At 43.3% G+C, this 24,491-nt stretch overlaps 1 protein-coding gene across 9 annotated transcripts in view; it reads right to left on the bottom strand.

Annotated features, from left to right (window-relative positions):
* CTPS2 (CTP synthase 2) overlaps positions 1 to 24,491 on the bottom strand; it is a 114,475-nt gene that overhangs the window by 30,086 nt on the left and 59,898 nt on the right. For all 9 annotated transcript variants that reach the window (XM_081564731.1, XM_081564736.1, XM_081564730.1 and 6 more), the window contains exon 14: positions 14,823 to 14,919. In XM_081564731.1, the coding sequence (XP_081420857.1) occupies positions 14,823 to 14,919 (97 nt within the window). The remainder of the gene's footprint in view (positions 1 to 14,822; positions 14,920 to 24,491) is intronic.

Raw genomic sequence — 24,491 nt, 5'->3', positions numbered from 1 at the left:
ATTCATAACAGGGCTCCTTCTACAAAAGAAGAAAATGAAACCAAGGGAAGGGAAAAGAAACCAAAGGACTTGCCCAAAGCCCAGGTTTGCTGGCTGCATAGTCCTGTCCGGAGCCCAGACGTCCTTACTCCTGGCCCAATGCTTACTCCACTATGCCAGCCACCTCTGCTTTCACATGGTACTCGCCACACTGGTTTACATCCCACTTTAAAAATATGCCTACCCTTTGACTAAAATTTGACCTCTAAGAATTTACCCCAGAAAACAGAAACGAGGACACAGGTAACCACGAAGATGTGACCTGAATCGGGAAGCAGTGTCACATCAAGAACAGAGGGCTGCTGGCACGAATGAGGGCACTGCGCCATGCACAGCTCTCACCCAGGGTGTGTAGTGGAGAATCACACACGGGGCTACTTAGACAGGCCTATGTTGCAGTGGGGGCCACAGCCCAAGGCAGCAACTTGGGAATACCTGTCTGGGATGGACACAGGGGTCAGTGGGATGCCCAGTGACCCAGGGTAAAGTAGCCAGGAGCGGGGTCTGTCACCAGACACCTCTCTCTCAATAACAGGCCCCAGTGGGCACATGGAGAAGCAGGATGGCCAAGTGGGTCACAGCACTGGAACCGCTGTAGCAGCACTAGCCCTCAGCATGCACAGCCCAGGCTTACAGCCAGGGGACAGGAAGACCCCATGATAGTGCTGGAACGCATGGCCTAACCCCAGCAGAATCAGGAGCAGGTCTCCACTCCACAGGCAGGGGACTACCAGACTCCCCAAGATGTCATCAGGCCACGGAACAGGATGTTTCAACCAAGAAAGACCCAATGCCTCACATCCCACTTGAGCTTTTGACCTGGATAAAGAAAACGCAAACTGGCTGTATTCTCTATGACTTGGTATGATCAATTATCGTTCCTGAACTTCCACTTGCAATTCTGTGCATATAGACTGAGCTCCCTGGTGATGATGTTAATGACAGTGAGTATTGAAGTTATCTGTTTTAGAATAAAAATGGGCAATAGTAGGAGCAAGGAACTCCTTTGAGAAAACTCCAACATGCCTCTGCCAAGGGGTCATTTGACACAGAGCCTTTGTACTCAAACTATTGGTTCATAAAAATGAAAAAAAAATTGGAAGACAGTAGCACAATAATGCCCAGTTGGAAAAAATGGAGACATACATCATGAAGTTACAAGAAAAAGCAGCTGAAAGATCTGAACCTAACTTTGGGAGGATTCTGATTCTCCTCTGACTTCTGATTTTGTCTTTGATCTTCTCCTTCTGGAGTTCAAAATGTCTTCTCTGCTTCCTTCATTAGAACAGATGACTAAGCAAATCCAGTAACAGAGTCAGCCAATACTAACAGGTGGTGAAGAAAATGGAAAACCCTCCAAATTAGGAGATAAGGAATTATATTGAGGAGTTATACTTGAGTCACTGCAACTAGCAGGATATGGTGCAAACTTTTGAACCTGTGTGGCTGCCTGGCTAAGGCAAACTTTTGTTTGCTATGAAATCTCAGAGGTGATAGGAAGAGGGGAGGTATAGTGACTCTGAAGCCAGACTGCCTGGCTTTAAATTCCACGATACCATGTAATAGATGTGTGCCTTGGGCAAATTACTTCACCTCTCTGCCTCAGCTTCTTCATCTATAAAATAGGAGTGATGATAGTCTCTGCTTCATGGCGTTATTGTGAGGAATGAGTAAATCAAAACATGTGATGCACGTAAAATAGTAAGTAAACCATGTGATTGCTATTGTTATCTCTAGACTATGAAATCTAAAGAGATAGAATACAAGCTAGAACGTAAGTTCTACAAGATAACAGACAATATAGAGACCCATCCCCTCAATTCTTGAGACTAATGTCTAGCACATAGGCAGGTACTTGATACATATTTGTTTAATGAATGAAGCATATATATGGGAGGATGTATATGGTACATGATGGAATGTTTTCAGAACTTTGGAAATGTTGTTTTGTGCACTCAAAATCTTAATCACTGACAAATCTATTAAGAATGAATTGATGAAATTAATCCATTGTCATATTTATAAAAAAAGAAACTGTGTGTTGAGAATCAGCTCAGAATGTTACCAGGTGAAAACACCTTAAAATCAAAAACTAAGATTCTGATTTGGTGGCTCTCAGGAATCTAGAAAAATGGCATAGATTAATTTATTTGCAAAGCAGAAATAGAGGCACAGATGTAGAGAACAAACGTATGGATACCAAGGGGGGAAGGGAAGGTGGGATGAATTGGGAGATGGGGATCGACATATATTCACTACTGTGTATAAAATAACTAATGAGAACCTACTGTATAGCACAGGGAACTCTACTCAGTGTTCTGTGGTGATCTAAAAGGGGAAGGAAATCCAAATAAGAGGGGATATATGTATACATATAGCTGATTCACTTTGCTGTACAGCAGAAACTAATATAACATTGTAAAGCAACTATACACCAATAAAAAAAAAAAAAAGCAACTAGCAGCAAAATTTTAGAGAAATAAACCCGATAAAGTCTTAGGACCTACAAAATACTCTCAATGTAGGAGGCAAGACCCCAACAATGCATATAACAGCATCATAAGAAACAAAAACTGCCAAATGACACCATCTCCTTCTCTAATTCACTACTGGGTAGATTCTGGCTCATATGTAAAATATATTTAACCACTAACAGTCCTGACAATCCCCACCCTCCTGTTAGTAATCCTAGCATCTGAACCTGAACCTTTCTCTTTCCTTTTCAGAGCAAAAACTTCCCCCTTCCCCAAAGCTATACAAGCTGAAAGGTGGGAACAATCCAAATGTCCATGGACAGACGAATGGATAAATAAAAATGGTATATACATAGAATGGAATATTCAGTTCAGTTGCTCAGTTGTGTCTGACTCTTTGCAACCCCATGAACTGCTGCACGCCAGTCCTCCCTGTCCATCACCAACTCCCGGAGTCCACTCAAACCCATGTCCATTGAGTCGGTGATGCCATCTAACCATCTCATCCTCTGTCATCCCCTTCTCCTCCTGCCTTCAATCTTTCCCAGCATCAGGGTCTTTTCCAATGAGTCAGCTCTTCACATCAGGTGGCCAAAGTATTGGAGTTTCAGCTTCAACATCAGTCCTTCCAATGAACACCCAGGACTGATCTCCTTTAGGATGGACTGGTTGGATCTCCTTGCAGTCCAAGGGACTCTCAAAAGTCTTCTCCAACACCACAGTTCAAAAGCATCAATTCTTTGGCGCTCAGCTTTCTTTATAGTCCAGCTCTCACATCCATACATGACCACTGGAAAAACCATAGCCTTGACTAGATGGACCTTTGTTGGCAAAGTAATGTCTCTGCTTTTTAATATGCTGTCTAGGTTGGTCATAATTTTCCTTCCAAGGAGTAAACGTCTTTTAATTTCATTGCTGCAATCACTATCTGCAGTGATTTTGGAGCCCAGAATGGAATATTATGCAACCTTAAAAAGGAAGGAAATCCTGACACACGCTACCATATGGATGAACCCTGAGGACTTAAAGCTAAGTGAAATAAGTCAGCCATACAAAGCAAATGCTAGATGACTCCACATCTACGAGGCACATAGAGTCGTAAAATTCTCAGAGAGAGAAAGCAGAATGGTGGTTGCAGGGGTTGGGGGCAAGAGGAATCAGGAGTTGTTTAATGGGTAAAAAGGTTTATTTTTGCAAGATGAAAAAGTTCTGCAGATCGGTTGCATACCAGTGTGACTATACTGGACTGTACACATAGAAATGGTTAAGACAGCAAGTTTTCTGTTATGTGTATTGTACTACAATTAAAATTTTTAAAGTAAAAGGTATACATTCTCATTCTTGCTCCCACCATTCCCGCTTCTTCTGAGACATCCTTTATCCAAACCCCTCATCCCTACCCTTTGCAACCCAGCTTTCATTTCTGTCATTTTACTGAACTGCTCTCTAAAACCCAGCAGATCTGTCCTCAGTGGGGACCCGAGTAATGCCCCCATCCCCCATCTGTGACCTCTGCTCCTCTCTGGACTCCGCTTGCCCCGCCTATCTGATCTGCATCCGCCGCTGGGGACAACTGCCCAACTTACGCCCTCCCTTTCTCTCCCACCTTCACTACCCCAGGAAGCTGTCAGTCTGTCAGTTGTATGCTCCCTCTCTATACCTCTTGATCCTTACCTTTCACCTGGCCTACACATTCCCTATCTTCAGAGGGCTGAAAGAAATCACTCAGAGCGTGTTGTTGTTGTTCAGTCGCTCAGCCATGTCTGACGCTTTGCGACCCCATGGACTGCAGCACGCCAGGCTTCCCTGTCCATCACCAACTCCCAGAGCTTACTCAAACTCATGTCCATTGAGTCAGTAATGCCATCCAACCTTCTCATCCTCTGTTGTCCCCTTCTCCTCCTGCCTTCAATCTTTCCCAGCATCAGGGTCTTTTCAAATGAGTCAGTTCTTTGCATCAGATGGCCCAAGTATTGGAGCTTCAGCTTCAGCATCAGTCCTTCCAATGAATATTCAGGGTTGATTTCTTTTAGGATTGACTGGTTTGATCTCCTTGCTTTGCACCCATAGTGCGCAAAAGCTAAAATCACTACTTGATGAGCTTCATTACCTCTCTCTCTTGGTAGACCTGCCATGCTTTTGCATAAACATCTCTCAACCACTGTAGTGGTGTCTTAATTTGACTCATTTTTAAGACTTCCAGAACCTTGTCTTGTACTAATTAGATATTATAGGAGCTAGAGCTTTCTATGTCTATGCAAGAATTTGCCACTGTTTGTCTAATTCAGAGACCCCAAGAGGCTGCCCAGAGTGCAGATTTTTGGTATATTTGGCTTGCACAGTGTTGGCAAACACACAGTGTTTTTATTTTTTAAATAAGTTGCCAACATTTAAAAATCAGGAAGATTTCCCATAAAACTCTGGATTTCCAGATTCTCTTAAAAATTTAGAAGGCTGGCAACAGTGAATCCACAGTTCTTCATGTGACTATCAGCTGTAGCAGTTACTCTTTTGATGGGGTGAGTGCTTTTCAACTTGTCCCAGGCCTGACCATTCCCTATGGCCTCTCCAACTCTGAGGCCCACTGTAACAGCCACTGATTGTTGAGCTTAAGCCATGGCATTTCCTACACTTGGCCATGTGACTCATTCACATCCCCTACCTGGACCTACTGGCCCAGCTGCTCAATCCAAGGTTGATTCCGTGTCCCTCTCAAGCCAACCACCTGGTTTCGATTTGCTTTCAGAAGCCAGGAGTGGGTTCTTCACTCCATGAACCTCCAGCTCTCCTCCATAAGATACTTTCCATGAAACCTGAGGGAGCCTGTTTTGGGGCACTGGGCATGAGGAGGCTCAGCTCTGGAAGCTGTTTAGGGGTTTCCATCACCTCTTTGATCAAGGGCTATCTATTTGGCAAATAAACTGCGGAAAATTCTTAAAGAGATGGGAATACCAGACCATCTGGCCTGTCTCTTGAGAAACCTGTATGCAGGTCAGGAAGCAACAGTTAGAACTGGACATGGAACAACAGACTGGTTCCAAATAGGAAAAGGAGTATGTCAAGGCTGTATATTATCACTCTGCTTATTTAACTTATATGCAGAGTACATCATGAGAAACGCTGGGCTGGAAGAAACACAAGCTGGAATCAAGATTGCTGGGAGAAATATCAATAACGTCAGATATGCAGATGACACCACCCTAATGGCAGAAAGCGAAGAAGAACTAAAGAGCTTCTTGATGAAAGTGAAAGAGGAGAGTGAAAAAGTTGGCTTAAAGCTCAACGTTCAGAAAACTAAGATCATGGCATCCGGTCCCATCACTTCATGGGAAATATATGGGGAAACAGTGGAAACAGTGTCAGACTTTATTTTTGGGGGCTCCAAAATCACTGCAGATGGTGACTGCAGCCATGAAATTAAAAGACGCTTACTCCTTGGAAGGAAAGTTATGACCAACCTAGACAGCATATTAAAAAGCAGAGACATTACTTTGCCAACAAAGGTCAAGGCTATGGTTTTTCCAGTGGCCATGTATGGATGTGAGAGTTGGACAGTGAAGAAAGCTGAGCACTGAAGAATTGATGCTTTTGAACTGTGGTTTTAGAGAAGACTCTTGAGAGTCCCTTGGACTGCAAGGAGATCCAACCAGTCCATCCTAAAGGAGATCAGTCCTGGGTGTTCATTGGAAGGACTGATGTTGAAGCTGAAACTCCAATACTTTGGCCACCTGATGCGAAGAGTTGACTCACTGGAAAAGACCCTGATGCTGGGAAGGATTGGGGGCAGGAGGGGAAGGGGACGACAGAGGATGAGATGGCTGGATGGCATCACTGACTTGATGGACATGGGTTTGGGTAGACTCTGGGAGTTGGTGATGGACAGGGAGGCCTGGCATGCTGTGATTCATGGGGTCGCAAAGAGTCGGACACAACTGAGTGACTGAACTGAACTGATTTGGCAAAGTGAGGTGGTCAAGAGTTCAGGCTCTTAAATCAGCTCAGTCACTTTCTAACAGGTGACTTCACCGTGCTGCGACGCTGTTCTCTTGTGCAGAATGCAGCTGGATCCCAGGGGTACTGAGAGGGATAACTGAAAAAGATGCCCATCGTGTCCTAGTGACTAGTGCTTAGAAAGTGCACAGTCTGGGCCAGCTGCTATCTTTCTCCTTCTCCATTTTTCACTTTTGGATTTTAGCAAATCAGTCCTTTAATTTTTAGAAAACATCTAATTTTTTTTCATTATCTGCTTTTATCTCAGTTTTCTATTATGAAAACGCAAATTTTCTAGTTTAATATTTTCAAAACTCTTTCTTAGATTTTCTGCATTCTTCTGCTAGACCATAATAGCAGGTTGGGAGCCAGGAAACCAGAACAGAGGGGCTGGAGAGAACCCGCAAGATGAAGGGGCTGCCTGCCCACAACTCCTTGGCTGGCCTCTCCTTCCCTCCCACCTTCCCCGTGGAGTCCATTCTTAACGCAAGCCACTCACTGAAGTTCACCCCAGGCTCTGGGAGAATCATAGGTCAATACAATAATCTCTCCCCATTCGCGATCCTAACACCACACTTGAATAGTGTTTCCTGTGCCAGACGGTGTTCTAAGGACCCACAGACATAACTGAGTTAGCCCTCCCAAGGCCCCCCACGAGGCAGCAGCTCTTCTGATGTCGATTTTCTACACGCAGAACTGAGGGTAAGTGCCAGGAGCCGGCTCACGAGATCCCACCCATGACAGAGTCATGAGGAGAAGACCTGACGAGCAGAGCAACTCAGGCCTCAGGGATTCTCGGAAGGCTGCCTCAGCGCTCACCTTGAAGATGATTTCTTTCTGATAAACCTCTTCTTATTTTCTGTGACTTAGGTAAAAGGCCTTTCCTGATCTCTTCCTAAATAGATCAATCTGGAACCCTGATTGATACGGCCCCCGAACGGTGGCACCCTATTAGATTATCTAGGATATAGAGTATTTTAATCTAAACTCCTCTTGCTAGCATATTAGTTTGTTTAATAAATAAGCCTGTGCCTTTGGAGCTAATGTGCATGACTGCTCCTTAATAATAAAACAGCATTGAGAGCCTCCGCACAGAAAGCCCCAATGGGCACAGAACCCTTCATAGGAAAAAAGGCTTGTTAGGAAATATAAGAAATATTGCTTTATGAAACTGTTACTTAGTCTATATTTACTCACTATGTTTTTACTCTTAACGTATTTAGCCTATATAATGAAAGCATAATAGTTAGAAATTTATATAAATAGAAGTTTAGCTTTAATACAAATAATAAGACAATTGTTGATTTAACTGATGATTCTTACTTAGAGCTGACCTTTAGCTTGCTGTTCTATGACTTTATGGAACCACATTCTTTTCTGTTAAGCTCAAGGTGTAGAATAAATTACCGAAAACAGGTTTTACCTTGAAACTTTCTATTGATGAATTCTTTCCTGCTGTGCCTGATACAAAAGTGTTGTGACTGATCAACCCTCATCAATGGAGAGTCACAAGATGTTAGCAGGCCCCCAGGCCAGAAGATGTTGTAAACAAAATGAGGCTTTTTGTAACTAAAGATATGCAAACAGTTTCGATGAGGGTCAAAACTGCTGGCCCATTAAGCTGAACTGGTATGACTCTATACTTTACATTTGTTTCTATGTACCACTAAAAATATAAAAGCTGTCTTGAAAATAATAAAGTTGGGAGACACTTGGAAACACCGAGACTCGCTGTGTCTTCTCATTCGCATCGCCGACGCCGTCCATCCTGAGGGAACCCTGGACCAGCTGGAGCTGGACTCCGGCAGGTAAGCAGCTACAGCCAGTGACTGAGAGCTGGGGCTGGAGGGGGCTCTGATGAGGTGGTGTGCTCCAGGGGCTGGGCTGTAACCACTCCCAGAGTTCCCACGGGTAAAGTGCTCAGGAAAGAGCTGGGCCAGTAAGAGAGACATAAGTGCTTTCATCCCTTAGATTAACGGAGCTATGTCCCAGTCCTGTGAACCCCCCTATCCACAAACACACTTTTCTGGGAAAGCCCCAGCAATAGGCAAGAAGCAGCCAGAGAGAAAAGGGACTCCTAGTGTGTGCTATCCATGGGGTGGCGGGGAGGCTGGCCCACCCCTCTCCCAAAGCCCACCATGCTCCTTTCAAACTCCTGTCTCAGTACAATATGTTACCCCAGCACAGCCTTTCCGGGTCCCTAAATCCCGGGTGACTTCTTTCAAACTGTTTTCTAAATCACCTCATTAACCCAGCCAAGGTTTTTTGTGTGGCGTGGTTTTTTCTCAAACTTCCTAACAATCTAATCACACCACAAACTGGAAGCTGTTTTTCTCTATCAACACTTGGATAAGAGATAAGAAACTAAAGCAGTTTTTCTGGCCTGAAAATTTCTTCCTCTTATCCCCATCTCTCTCAATTCTTTCCAATCTGAGATTGAACCACTCTGCATCTCCAATGCCATGAATTTTACCCAGATCCTTAGTAAAGGGACTCACTCAACACCTTCCTAACTGGCCTCCTGCCTATATTCTCTCAAAACAAAAATCTCTTTCTCTTACAGTAAAGCAGAAGTAAGCCTTTCAGTGAAGTCGTCCTCCTTATGAGGAAATACAGACAAGGTCCCCAGAAGGAATTACGTCTTTTCCTAACGAATTGAATAAATTTCCACCGGCTGCATCCAGACAGCTTCCCTGGCCTCCTGCAGCCTAGACTCTGCCGCACTGGCTAGTGGCTGGGGTCACCCTGGGGAGATCTCCCCAGTCTCCTCTGCCAGCTGACGTCTGCCAGCATCGTCTCATCATCCCCGTGTTGTCTGTCCTGAGGATGAGGGTCATGTTAGAACTCTGCTGGGAAACCACCAGGATCTGGTCTCCAGTTGCAGGCACTGCACTGCTCCTAATTCCTCCCAATATGTCGTGCTGCGTCCACCACTGGACTGGACACCTCTGGAGGGCAAAACAGCATCCCCTCGATTTTAACAACTCCACAGCCCCACACATACTGTGCTCAATACCTGGCTCTCTCCCTCCTCTGCCTCCAGAGTGCCTCCTCAGCACCCTCCCTGCTTCCAGCCCTGTGCATTCCTGATTCTAAAGGCCAGGGTACTGTCTTGGAGGGCAGAGTTACATGAACTGCATACACCATTTGGGACTGCTTTAAATTGGGTTTACTCTAGCGCCCCTAGCATCGCACACCCACACCAGATTGTGCAGTATTTAAACATCCTATGTGAATGGTTGAAATAATGAGTACCTTCTGCTGGGTGGCAGTTTGGTTTAAAGACCACACTTGACATAGACAAAACAGGCTTCCTTTCCTGGATGTCTTAGCAACAGGTCTGGGACCTGACCAAAAAATTAAGCCGTGGGCCTATAATATTTTGGAGATACTATCCAACAAGTTGTCAGCTGTCCCCTGAATGGGCTCTGAACACTGTCTGAATTGCTTTGTACTTTACTATGTCCCCAGCTCTCAGACTCAATTGAGAGTCAAAGCAAAATGATAAAGTTTATTTCTGAAATCTTAAAACCCTCTCATATCAGAGAGTGCTCTCCCCGGCTCTCCTCTTACCTGAGCCTGACCCCTCCCTAGCCATACCTCATTCTACATTTCTCACTCTTCAAAGCACCCCATTTAACACTTAACTGCTCTGCACTGTATGCCCCTACTTTTCAAAAGTCATCTAATGAGTTAATCAACCAAGTAATGTGTCACTATAAGCAGACAAGTCCTACCATTGACATTCCCAGATAAAATATGTGTGGTTTTTTAAGTGAGGTGTAATTTACACCTCAGTTAAAATATTAATATACAGATCTAAAATGTTTAAATAAAATATACAGATCTAAAGTGTCTGACAAGTGTAACAATCCTGAAATACGTATTTAAAGAGTTACATTTTTGGAGAGTGATCATAATGGGTTGTAGAGCCAGAGCCGTGTGTTCCAGTAGAAGACTAGAAACGGTATGAGAAAAGCGGTCAGGGCCTTCCACCCCACACATCCACAGTGAGCTGTTTCACCTCTGGGCCCTCCACTTCCTCAGGTGATCAATACAAAGACTGGACCAAATGGCTTCGGAAAGCCGTCTTGAACTTATTCTGTCACTAAATAGGATATGTAGGCAGGCAAGCAGACAAGCAGGGAGCTGTCCTTGAATGCTCCCGAGGAGGGTAGCAGCCTTGAGGCCTAGGCCTCCTGCTTCAGTTAGCCTGTGCTTCTTTTGTTTAGAACATGTTTCTGTAAGCCATAGCAAACCCCGAGGCAGAACAGGATACCCCTGACTTTGTTCAGCCTTCGAACTAAGAATGGGTTTTACATTTGCAAATAGCTGAAAAAAACCCAAAGAAAAATAATATTTCATAATGCATGAAAATTACATGAAATTCACATTTCAGGTCCCATAAATAAACATTCATTGGAATACAGCCAAGCTCACTCATTTGCATATTTGCCTATGGCTGGTTTCACAGTACAACAGAGTTGAGTAGTTGCATCAAAGACCACATGGCTCCAAAATTGAAAATATTTACTATCTGGCCCTTTACAGAAAAAGTTTAACAACCCTTGCTTTAGACCATCTAGGTAATAGACTGCGGGCTGGTATCCCTCTCTCTTCCCATGTTTAAGTAGAGACTTCAGGATAGATTTCCAGGAACTCTTATTTCTAAAAACCCTTGAACCAGCAATGGGCAATTCCCTACACACTGTCATTAGTCCCTTAATAAGAAAAAGCCTTTGCAGACAAAGACAACACATATATACAGAATACAGGGCAGGAGTGATCCTCTGGAAACACATTTCTTATAAACAGAGCAAATGATGATTAGTAGTACATTTGTCCAAATCAATTCACTCCTATAAACCTCCACTTTAGAAAACTCAAGTTCAACTCATTAAGTGCATACAAGAAATATGTACAGCTTTTTTGTATGTCAATCATACCTTAATAAAATGGTTTAAAAAAAGAAAAATCAAGTTCATAGTTTCTACAACGCTTAAGGAACTAACATGTGACTAAGGAAGAACAAGGAATTGGTCTTGATGAATATAAAAATGAGAATTATTAGACTCCCCTGGTGGTACAGTGGATAAGAATCCGCCTGTCAATGCAGGGGACACAGGTTCAATCTCTGGTCCAGGAAGTAACCTTGGAGTAGCCTTGGAGTAACTAAGCCCGCGAGCCACAACTATGAGCCTGGGAGCTGCAACTACCGAAACCTGTGCATCTGGAGCCTTGCTCCACAACAAGAGAAGCCATCGCAATGAGAAGCTTGCGGACCACAACAAAGAGTTAGCTCCAGCTTGCTGCAACTAGAGAAAGCCCAAGTGCAGCAATGAAAGAAGACCTAGTGCAACCAAAAGTAAATAAATAAACAGACAAATAAATTTTTTAAAAATAAAAATTAGAATCACTTTAGTAATCCAGCCATTCCTGGACTAGGAATCCAGCTAATCCAGTCTGTCGATATTGTTAGGCTTTGGTCCTACTTCAAATACTTCTTCTTTAAGACGTCCTAAGTGGACTAAAAGAAGTCCTACTTCTTTTACTAAAAAAACTTTACCTTGATGTTTTTCCATTTAATCCACAGCATTTCAATCACTGGCCTATAAATCAAATTTAAATAAAGAATGAATATCATCAGGAATTCCCTGGCGGTTCAGTGGTTAGGCGTCTGGGCTTCCACTGCTAGGAGCCCAGGTTCAATACCTGGTCAGGGAACTAAGGTCCCACAAACCATGCAGCACAGCCAAAAATAAATAAATGTATTTATTTTAAAAATGAATGATTGTCATCAAAATGCTTTCCATCAAAACTATAAATTATTCTCATAGGCAATATAGGCAAATGTATTTTTTTTTAAATTTATTTATCTTTGGCTGTGCTGGGTCTTGGTTGCTACATAGCTTTTCTCTAGTTGCAGTGAGTGGGGGCTACCCTCTAGTTGTGGTGCATGGGCTTCTCCTTGCGGTGATTTTTCTTGTTACAGAGCACAAGCTCTAGGGGTGTGGGCTTCAGTAGTTGTGGCACGTGGGCTCAGCAGTTGCAGCTCCCAGGCTTCAGAGCACAGGCTCAGAAGTTGTGACACACGGGCCTACCTGCTCCACGGCATGCAGGATCTTCCCAGACCAGGGATCCAACTCGTGTCCCCTGCACTGACAGGTGAATTCTTCACCATTGAGCCACCAAGGAAGTCCTGTTGGTACCATTCTTACAGAAATATGTTAATTAGGGAAAACAAAAGCCTACAAATAAATGGGCTGACTAGAAGGGAAAAAAGTCCTTCAGAAGAAATGTGCCAGCTTGGTTAAAAAAAAACAACTCCTACAAAAGAAATATCCCAATAGGGGAAAAAAAACACTATGGTGATATTTATTTTTATATTTTTATGACAATCAACAGAGCCATGATCATATCTCCAACACAACCTTTTTGGAGACCTATGGAAAACCTCACACAGGTGGGAAGGCAAAACGATATGTCTCCTGGGGACCACAAGTTCATATACTCACATGCCTTTTGCAAACTATGAAGCATAATTTAAATTTAAGGCAGGCCTGAAAGCAACCCAAATGTCCATCAACAGATGACTGGATAAACAAAATGTGGTCTATCCATACAACAGACTATTATTCACCCATAAAAAGGAATGGAGTACTGACACATGCTACAATGTACATATATCTTAAAATATTATGCTAAATGAAAGAAGTCAGAAAATCCCGTTCCATTTATATGAAATATCCAGAACAGGCAAATCTATAGAGATCATTAATAGATTAACATAACTGGCTTAGGGCCAGAGGGGGAAGGGTGGTGATAGCTAAAGGGAACAAAGTTTCTTTTTGAGGTGATAAAAATGGTCAAAACTTGACTGCAATGATGGTTACCTAACTCTGTGAATACAATAAAAAAACAACAACAGTGACTTGTACACTTTTAAAAGATGAACTCTATGGTATGTAAATTATATCTTAATAAAGCTGTTTAAAATTTTTTCAAGGCAGGCAAAAGATGTTAATTAAGCAACAAGTTTTGGTGATGTGTTTAAGATTCATAAAAATCGTCAATGCTATTTTTATGTCTACTGTAAAGAAAAACAAATCCTAAATCAGTCTTATTTCCATCAAGACAGCTAAAAATTTTAAGTATACTGAACACAATGCTCTTTTTAAAAAGCTTAGTACAATTATACTGATCTTTTACAGCAGATACAATTTTAAAAGATGAAATTTCCCATTAACCATCTTTGCCTCTTAGATCACTATTTGAACAAAGTTTCAGAGTATCTGGAAACACCTGAAAGCCAAAGAATCGCTGCTAATACCTACGAAGAGAAAAATTTCTTACAACACTGGCTTCTCATCCAGAGAGAGAAGGGAAATGTGTACACTTTGAAACTTCTCCTTTTTAAAATTTCTTTCTTGCTAGGAAGCTTTATATTTCTTAGAAGTTGTTTATCAGCCTTAAAGGAGAAACTCATATTTCTAGTCTTATTACGCTTCAGGTGAAGAAGGCTTTTTCCTAAGGTATTCTTATAACTTCACAGGAACAATGCTGGATGCCCGAGATATCTGGGTTCCTGCCTCGGCATCTGGCCCAGGGGTGGTGGGGAGTGTGGGAGGAAGGCGAGCAGGGGTGGTCTCTGTCCTGGCCACCACTCAATTCTCCATAATTGAGCACGGTGCATATGGTACAGAGTAGGCACTGAGATACATTTATCAAGTTGAATCAAGAGCTTGGGGTTACATCAAGTTATTCTCAAATCATTTTAATTTATGGGGAAAAGTTCCACAGAAATTTGAATAACCTTATCAGGAATAGAAGATCAGCAAATATCAGATGCTGAGGCACATCATATTTTCCTCGTCCCATGCTGGAGCTACTCGGGGAACAGAGAAATAGACTTCTGAGACACTGCCCCTTCTCAAGAAGTTCAGAAATTAGTGGCTCAAAGCAGTCAGACATGGAACAGTTAAACAGGGAGCCAGTTTCCATGTAGTGGAGGGAACAGTGGATTCACAAGAATCCACTGGAATCAGGACTGCCCTGGTGCAGGGTCATCTCCAGGAGCATGGGTAAAACACAAAGTAGCCCACTGGTCAGGGTGTGGTGGAGAGGAAATGAGAAGCGGCAGGCACATGTGTTCTACCAACCCTTCCATGCAGAGGAATGGGGATGCAGGAGAAGCAGGGAGGGCAGAGGCAGGGAAAGGGTGAGGGGGTGGAACGGAAGAGGTCCAGGAAGGCTGTGGCTGGGCACAGCCGTGCAAATGATGCCTGCCGAGTTAGAAAACAAATAATCTGAGAAACTTACTTAATATTGAATTTTCAGTTTTGAAAACAGTTCTTCTTATTCCCAGCCTCATCGTTCCTCCCAAATTGCCAGGGTTGTGCTCCGGCATATCAATCACCTTAGAAAACAAAACAAGCCCAGTTTTGCATCTTGCAAAAACATTATTTTCCAAATTTCAAGCTTTACTTTTAAGGGATGCTCACCGAGTAAGGAAGGATGTTCCCTAAAAAATAAAATTTGATCATTCCTTCCAATTTTCCTATTCAAACATGGTTATGCTTTTATACACTCCTCACAGTATGCTGCATTTTCATCTCTGCTTCTCATCTTTCACTCAAATCACAGGTACAAAATTTACTGGGAGCATCTTCATGACCTCCCTCCTGTCATTATTCAAACTCAGTTTTGGTCAGTGTTCACACTTCAAGTTCTGGTCTTCTGGGACCTTCCACGTTGGTCTTCATGTCCCTCGTAATAATAACCCTCTCCTGCTGCCCACTCCATTTCCTAAAGATTTTCTAAAAGCAAATGGCATTAATACAGTCAGTGATTGGTATCTGCAGATGCTGAACCCATGGACATGAAGGGCCGACTGTACTTATCTGCAGAAAATCTTTAGAAGGATTCCTTTTTTTTTTTTTTTGGCCCACACTGCAGCATGCAGGGTCTTAGTTCCCCCGCCAGGAACCAAACCCGTGTCTCCTGCAGTGGAAGCACAGAGCGTTTAACCACTAGACTTCCAGGGAAGTCTTCTAGAAGGATTCCTTTTATTAAAAATATATATCATCTATTCTAGCATATCCCACAGCTCAGAAACCTAAGCGTCACCCTGGATCTCCCTCTCCTTCATCCCTCACATCCAACATGTCGAGTCCTATCCACTTAGCCACTCCAGACTTCCTGCATCCATCCACAGTTCCTATTACACCCATTATGATAGCCTTTCACCCAGGCTGTGGCCAGAGCTCACCAACTACCCACACCCCACATTTACACACCCCCCGCTACCTTGCACACTGCAGGCAGAGTGGTCATGGTATTTCTCCTGCTTGAAATCCTTGACTACGTGGTACTGGCCCAGCCGAGCCCTTCGGCCTCACTTCCCATGACTTCACCCTCCCACCCTGAGCCGGTCACCAAGCCCTCCTTCAGTTCAAGTCCATCTTCTTTCCTGCCGCCAGGAGGACTTTGAACATCTCTCACTCCCCTACTTTCTTTTCCTAAATTAATCCATCCTTAACTTTAAGATCTTAGTTCAACTATCCAATATGAGCTTCCTGGGAGCTGATCCTCCCAGGCACAGCCTAGTTGGGGTCCTCCAGCAACATGTTCCCTGTCACTGTGTCCCCTTCAGTTTGTGTGAAGAGTGCTTTGTGTGCTAGACTGTGAATCTCTAAGAGCGGGGCTGCTTTTCGCTTTCACCATCGCCTTCCCAGCCCCTAGCACACATGGAGCTGGCAGCTGGTGTGCACTGAGTGGATGCATGGAGGACTGAATGAACTCAGAACAAATAATTTCAGATTTATCTTTAGGATTAATTCACAGAAATGCAGAAACACGTGATTTTTATGAAAAGCCTGTTCTTGTTCGTCATCGGTCTATTTTCTCAGTTCTGTTCACTACAATCTCATGGTTTTACTTCACCTTTTAAAAGTTGTTACAAGAGACTATAGTTGGGTGATTTAACCTGTTCTAATGGAATTGCTCAAGTTTCCTCTCATAAAACCTTTCTGTCCTTGTTTTTTCTAAACCTTAACTACCACTTAGTGCTCTACAGGAAACCTTGACAACTGGAATTTTCCAAGAACTTGTCTGATCTTATCAATGCCCCAGGACTTTCTGAGCCACCTGAACCCTGTGGCCCCAGTATACTGTAAGAGTCACTGAGGGGAAGGGGTGGAGAAGAAAACTTGATACATGCCTTGGCAGATGAAGTGCTCAGTTCTGAAGTGCTCTTGGCCTTGGCATGTCTTTCCTATCTTCCTGGGTCAGCTAATTATGGCTAGATTAAGTATTATGGGAGTGAGGTGAGAGAGGGCATTAGCTTCCAGTTCAGAGAGCTGAGCTGCTAATAAATGCCTACCTAGCCCCTTGGGTATTTTCTACAAAAGAACAGATAAGACTATACTATCTGCCACAGACTCATAAGAAGTCCTAGACTGATTCACAGCTTCAATTTCCACTTCAATTGAAGACGATCTGAATCCTTTAGGACGACTACAGCAATAAACTCCCCTGGTTTCTTCTTATAAGTGTACTGTGATGCTTCAAGTCACCCTTACTTACTGTACTAGGTTTTTCCACTCAGGAAGAGTGGTTTTTTTTCAGTTATTAGCATGTTTGGAATTCAAGGACTGTTCTGGTATAAATCACTGAGAATGGAGTCAAATGACCCAACTAAGAACAGGAATCCTGCCTTACTGCTTAGTTACTCGGGATGAATCTGGCAAACACAAGGACAGAAAACACTTCCAAAAGAGATATTTCCAAAAGCTAAATGCAGTGGGCACAGGGCTGCCTAAGGGTCTTAAATATTCCTCCAACATAGGGGGAAGTCTGGAAATTCCTGAAAGAGCAATATAAGAATATTACGTAGATACATGAAGGTAAATATCAGGAGAAACAGCTATAAGAGTTGAGGGTGGTAGAGAGAAGGTGAGGATTACTGAATTTTTTTCATTATACACTTTTTGCAATTGTTGGCTCTTTCAACTTTGAACACAGCATTACTTTAGCGCAAATACAAATTGAAGGCCCAAATGGTGAAATATATCATGAAGGCCTTCCACTAGGGTATTTGTTCACATTATCCCCACTGTTTTCATAGCAATAAGTAAGACCTTCTCCTGAAATGATAGCACAGAAAGAAATCCCAAGGTGTAACTGCCATGGTGACCCTCCAATTAAAATATGCTACCATAGAAACCATCAGAGAGGCCAAGAAAATGTTTGAGAAAAGATGGGAGAGCAGATGGAAGTAGCTTTCCAACTCTGAATGATGCCCTGAACAGCACTGAAAACAGAAAAGCAGAGCGAGAACCGCCAGGAGGCCTCATCCAGTGGATGCCCAGCACACACTCAGCAGAAGAACGTCCAGGCCAGGCACCAGCTGGGGGAACACAAACACACCAGAAGGGGACAGCTGGGGACGGCAGAGAACACAGGGCGCTTCTGGCCACGCCTGGCCCAACCACCTGCCTTGCAAAGTTGTCAGGCCATCCTACCAGAGCTAAAGATGGCAATAAGACTGCCTCTCAGGTTACAGGTGACCTGATTCAGCAACAAAATTAAGGAAACCATCTTTGTTCCTGGCATTCCTTCCACAAAAAGCCTGAGAAATAGGAGAACATCACAGTTTCAAAACATATCTTTTATCATTACTGGGGTGGTTAAAGAAAAGAATCTCAGAAATCCTTTAGTTTTAATCCCCAACATTTCCAAAATACCTTAGATTTTGCATCTAAGAGGGAAAGGCCTCTACCGTTGCAAAAAGGGTCGCCTTTGCCCATTCTGAGCTTGCCTAAATACAAGCTGTCATGTGATTCCCACTATAGATCCATCCTTTCTTGGAACCGAGCCACAGACCAGAAGAAAAATAAAAAAGGATCAATAAGTAATGAATATTGGTGGTGATAAAGCTTTAGGAGATGTAAAAGTGTCATGTAAGGATAAACATGGTCCTAATTAACCTTTACCAAAGTTTCTGCAGCCCATGATAAAAGTGTAATGGGTTTAAGACTTCAGGAGTCCTGGGTGCCTTACACAAGAAAGTCTAGGGAAGTTAGGCTCCCTTATCAAAAATGAAATTCTTTTTTTGGCCACACTGCATGGCTTGTGGATCTTAGTTCCCCAACCAGGGATTGAACCCAGGCCCTCAGCAGTGAAAGCACAGAGTCCTAATCACTGGACCGCTAAGGAATTCCCAAAGATGGAATTCTTAAATGGCAGTGTGAGAAAGAGTGCAAGCCTTCTGACCTACCTGACAGAGCCCTGGTAAGCCCAGCTTCTCCCATGTCCCTGGCCTCTGGACATTGCATCTGGGGACACTCGGGGAGGCTCTCTCCCAGCAGATCGTCTCCAGTAGCTAGCCAGCTATAACAGCCTCCATCATTGCAGATCAAATATAAACCCTCCCAAGTGACACTCAGGTTCCACCTCTTTCAGGAACCATCTATGCTCTTCCTACATATTCTAACCTGTGGTTTCTACCTCAGCTTGGACAAGTCCATGGCCAATGGCACCTCTGCTTCCCTCCTCACAACTCCACTACATATATCGCCTCTTCACTACTTCCCCTGAGATGGCTTCTCCCCACCATTCCACATGGGCTCATGCTTTAGGGGCACCCTCCAGTTTTCCTTATCACGCCATACTTAATACCAGTGTTATGCTCACTCTATCAAAGAAATGACCCACACATTGTTAATTCATTTCAAGTAAGTGGTAGGCTGAATAATGGTTTCCCAAAGATGTCCAAGTCCTAGTCCCCAGAAACTATGAATATGTTGCCTTCCACGGCAAAAGGGACTTTGCAAGCCTGCTTAAATTAAGGCTTTTGAAATGGGAAGATTATCTGGGGTTATCTAGGTAGGCCCAGTGTAACCACAGGGTCTTCATAAGAGGAAGCAGGAGGGTCAGAATCAGAGATGGAGATATAACAATAAAACAGAGGTCAGAGTGAAAGGGAGAGAGGGAGGTTGGAAGAGGCCACGTGGCTGGCTCTAAAAATGGAGGAAAGGGCCATGAGCAGGCAGTCTCTAGAAGCTGGAAAAGGCAAAGAAATAGATTTTCCCCTAGAGCCACCAGAAGAAATGCAACTCTACCAACCCACTTCTGAGCTCCAGACCTGTAAAAAAAAGTACAGTTGTCACTACATTGGTGGTAATCTGTTACAGCAGTGACAGGAATCTAATATAGTCCTTTACTGTATACAACTTTAACCTCTTTAATCATTTCATATATGCACCTCCTCTCAGAAACTAAAGTATGGCCTTCTCACACACAAGGACTAGATCTTCTTTACCTCCACCAGAGTTCAGCACAGTGTCAGGTTCAGATCAAGCACTGCATCATTAAATCTCCCTGGATTTTAATTAAAAATTAACAGAGGAGGCCCAGGGACTGGTCAGTCAGCCTACATGGAGTAGAGAGCCTCTGAGACCAAGCTGCAGACAGAAGGGGAGGGGCAGTGGCCTGTTCTGAGGCTGAGGCACACTGGCCCAAGCCCAGCTCTCACCTGATACACGTGATACAGAGCCAGCATTTCCCTGCAGCCTCAGGGCAGCATGAGGATGGAATCTACAATGGTGAAAGTATTGAGCAGTCTTAGAAATATGTACATATTTTCCAACTTTCGAAATCTGGTTTTTTCCATCAGTAAAGAAGGTCTATGTTATTTACACCAGGAAAAGAAGACTCATACCTTCAGGTGTGATTATGACACAAGTCTAAGTCCTACCTCTGGGCCTCACACTAACATTGTTGACCTCACAGAAGCCTACTCCTCACAGAAGCCTACTCCTGGGACCGGGCAGGTGGCATCTGGCTGAGAGTACAGCCTGGCCTTGGACTTGAATTCCAGCTCTGCCAGTTCCCAGTGATGCGACCTTGACTGGGTCCTTGCCCATCTCCATACATGAGCATCCACTTCACAGGGATGCTGTAGGACTTCTGGAGCTAACAGGTCATGTGTGGAGGCAGCTTCCCTGGTGGCTCAGTGGTAAAGAATCCACCTGCCAATGCATGAGACACAGTTTCAATCCCCGGTCCAGGAAGATCCTACCTGCCGTGGAGCAACTAAGCCCATGTGACACAACTACTGAGCCTGTGCTCTAGAGCCACAACTGTTGAAGCCCACGAGCCTAGAGCCTGTGCTCAACAACAAGAAAAGCCACTGCAATGAGATGTTTGAGCACCACAACTAGAGAGTAGCCCCCCACCCATCGCAATTACAGAAAAGCCCGTGTAGCAACAAAGATTCAGTAGAACCAAAAATAAACTAAATAAATAATTTTTTAATTAAAAAAAAAAAGTGAAAGTCACTCAGACGTGTCCAAATCTTTGCAACCCCATGGACTATACAGTCCATGGAATTCTCTAGGCCAGAATACTGGATTGGGTAAGCTGTTCCCTTTTCCAGGGAATCTTCCCAACCCATGGATCGAACCCGGGTCTCCTGCATTGCAGCCAGGTTCTTTACCAGTTGAGCCACCAGGGAAGCCCAGTTAAAAAAAAAAAAAAAAGCAGCCTTCAATAGTCATGGGTTAGGAGGAACCCAGGGCAGAGGCTGGAAGTGGAAGGTGAACTCCATCATGGAGGTGTGTAGAGGGCTCCCTTTTAGGGACAGTAGTGCTTTGGAAGTCAGGATCTCTCCCAGACGTCAGCATCAAAGACAACACGAACCCAGAGACAGCACTTCACAGCCATTTTGCTATGCGGAGCCCAGAGGTGCTTTCTGAGACACTGCTGTTGTGGCCTTTGAGTAGAGTAACCCAGCCACCAAAGCCTGTGTTAGTCCGAGCTTGTAAAATAAGTTACTCTCTGCTTTCCTAGGAAAAACTGAAGTCTGTCCAAAGATCAAGCAATTGAACAGTCAAGTGAAATAACCTTTGCCTCCCCATTTTTCCATTACCCATCTTGTGCCTGTCATTTTTTCCGCTTTCTCTGGTTTCAAAATGCACTCTTTTGAACACACCCTGTATTTATCGCCCATCTCCATACATTTTTAGTTAATGTTTCATAAGAATATCTATTGGTGGATTTCATGTTTCCCACTTCAGGTTTACCCCCACGCTTGAGTCTACAGGTGAAGAGAAAAATAAGAGACAAGAGAGTCACTGGCAGAGGTGAGCAAGTAACAATACAAGAGGATCAATGGGTTGTTTTTCCAGTTCTGTTAGCGTTTGCTGTTGTTTAGTCTCTGAGTCGTGTCTGACTCTTTTGCGACCCTATGGACTATAGCCCCCCAGGCTCCTCTGTCCATGGGATTTTCCAGGCAAGAACACTGGAATAGGTTGACATTTCCTTCTCCAAGGAATCTTCTCGACCCAGGGATCAAACCACATCTCCTGCATTGGCAGGAGGATTCTTTACCGCTGAGCCACCGGGGAAGCCAAGCCCTCTGTTAGCGTTTACCACAAGCCTAACTTCTGACAAGCAGCACTGCTGCTGCTGCTGCTAAGTCACTTCAGTCGTGTCCGACTCTGTGCGACCCCATAGATGGCAGCCCACCAGGCTCCCCCGTCCCTGGGATTCTCCAGGCAAGAACACTGGAGGGGTTGCCGTTTCCTTCTCCGGTGCATCAAAGTGAAAAGTGAAAGTGAAGTCGCTCAGTCGTGTCCAACTCTTCGAGACCCCATGGACTGCAGCCTACCAGGCTCCTCCATCCATGGGATTGTCCAGGCAAGAGTACTGCAGTGGGGTGCCATTGCCTTCTCCGGACAAGCAGCACTGGGCCTGTTTTAATCAGAGGTCCTCCCTTGAAACTAGAGATATGAAGCCTAAAAGACTGTTAACCAATACTGTTTCAAATGTTTTTCTTAGAGTTAGTTTTATATACACACATACTCACACATGTGTCATATATACAATATGTCATGTGTTATAGATAATATATATTATGTCACACAATATATACTTGTTAAAATCATATAGATATACTGTTATTAAGATCATATATAATTATTAAAATCATTTCTTTGGGACGTCCCTGGTGGTCCAGGGGCTAAGATTCTGTGCTCCCAATGCAGAGGGCCCAGGTTTGATCCCTGGTCAGGGAAACAAACCCCACGTGCCACAAGAAAAAGATCCCACACGCCACAAGGGGAATGAAGTAAATATTTTTAAAAATCATTTCTTCAATATAGACTCAAGAAATAAAACAATTACCATGTTGATTTTAGCTCACAAGTGCTAATTTGAGAGAACAGATGATTTAAGGTGCTATATCAACAATTGAGGAGATGTGAATACAGGCTGTGATAATGAATGGCACTGTGGTTGTGCAGGAGGATGTCCTTGCCCTTAGTAAATAAGATGCTGAGGTATTTAGTGGGTGTCTGGATGTCTGTAACTGATTCTCAAATGGTTGAGGCGGGAAGGGTTGTCCATAGAAAAAGAAAGCAAATGTGGAAATGTTAGTAATTAGTAAATCTGAGCCAAAGTTGGGCTGGTGTTCATTGACTTTTCCTAAAAATTTTCTGTAGATTCGAATTTTTTTTTAAAAAAAAAACGTGTTATATGAAAAACTTATTTCTTTTCATAACCATTCAACAAAAGCCTCCTTCTTCCCAGGTAAAACAGAGCATAAGTATAAAAACCTGAGAAATTCTCTAAAATCCTGATTAAAATACATTACCAAAATCAGAACACTATTTTTTTATATTTTACAAGTAAAAGCAAAACGCCTGTCTTTAAGAAGTGAGTTAACACACAGTCAGTACTATGCATGGAAGTGTCTCAGTCACTCAGTCATGTCCAACTCTTTGCAACCCCATGTCTGTAGTCTGCCAGGCTCTTTTGTCCATGGAATTCTCCAGGCAAGAATACTGGAGTAGGTTGCCATGCCCTTCTCCAGGGGATCCTCCCAACCCAGGCATGGAACCCACGTCTCTTGCATTGCAGGCAGATGCTTTACCATCTGAGCCACAGGGGACCCCACTGATGCATACCATAGTCAAATAATCTGTAATAAAGGCTAGAATAACATACACAAGACAGCTAAAATGCATGGAATGATCAAGGCTCAGGATTGGTGGGAGCTTTCAAGAAACTCTATACATAAGATTTCACATTTGTTCTTTAAGGTAAATAAGGCCTTAGAATTTTAGAACTGAAAAGCATAGAGAGAAATATAGTGCAATATTTCAATACTGAATCTGTACATAATATAACAAAGGGTCAGAGAAAAATAAATAAAAAATAGAAAAGGTCCATAAAAGTATGGATGTATACAAGTATTTAAATGCTTGTAGGTGCTTTTAAAGTTGATCTGAAAAAAATAAAAAATAAAAAATAAATAAATAAATAAAGTTGATCTGGAACCCCTTCTTGTGAGTTACAATCAGTATTGGAATAATGTTCCCAGGAAATGTCCTAATTCTTTCATGAAACTCTTTCCAAGAGAAATAAAATTAGTCTCCAATTTTAAATCCTGGCAGTTCCAAAAGTTTTAAGTAATTCCAACTGAATAAAAGTAAGTCAACTCTTTTCACAAGTTTTTAGAATGATTAACAAAATAGATTTGGCAAGGAAAAGCAATGAAGAAATAAAAAGCACATATGGAAACAACAAATACTGAAAAAGTTGAAAAAAAGACCATGCTACTTGGCAATATTGGTTTGCCAAATGAAACCATAAATTATTGTGTATCTTCCCCCCCACTTCTTAAACCTGCTTCTTGATGATACTTGATTCATTATTATTCAAAAATTTAAGCCGCTTCGGGTGGCAGGGTCTGGGGAAGGGGAAGCAGGTGCCATGTTGGGGCTCTGAAGGAGGCAAGAAGCCCCTGAAGCAGCCCAAGAAACAAGACAAGGAGATGGACGAGATAAGGCATTCAAGCAGAAACAGAAGGTGGAGTAGAAGAAACTAAAAATAAGAGCTAAAAGCTAAGGCCTCGGGGAAAGGCCCCCTGGTCATGGGTAGAATTAAGAAATCTGGAAAAAAGTAAGCTGTCCCTTGCACCTGAGG

Source organism: Giraffa tippelskirchi, chromosome X (genome assembly GCF_054371585.1).
Source record: "Giraffa tippelskirchi isolate mGirTip1 chromosome X, T2T-mGirTip1v1.2.pri, whole genome shotgun sequence".
In the NCBI taxonomy this organism is placed as follows: Eukaryota; Metazoa; Chordata; class Mammalia; order Artiodactyla; family Giraffidae; genus Giraffa; species Giraffa tippelskirchi.
This window is presented reverse-complemented; position numbering and strand designations above follow the sequence as displayed.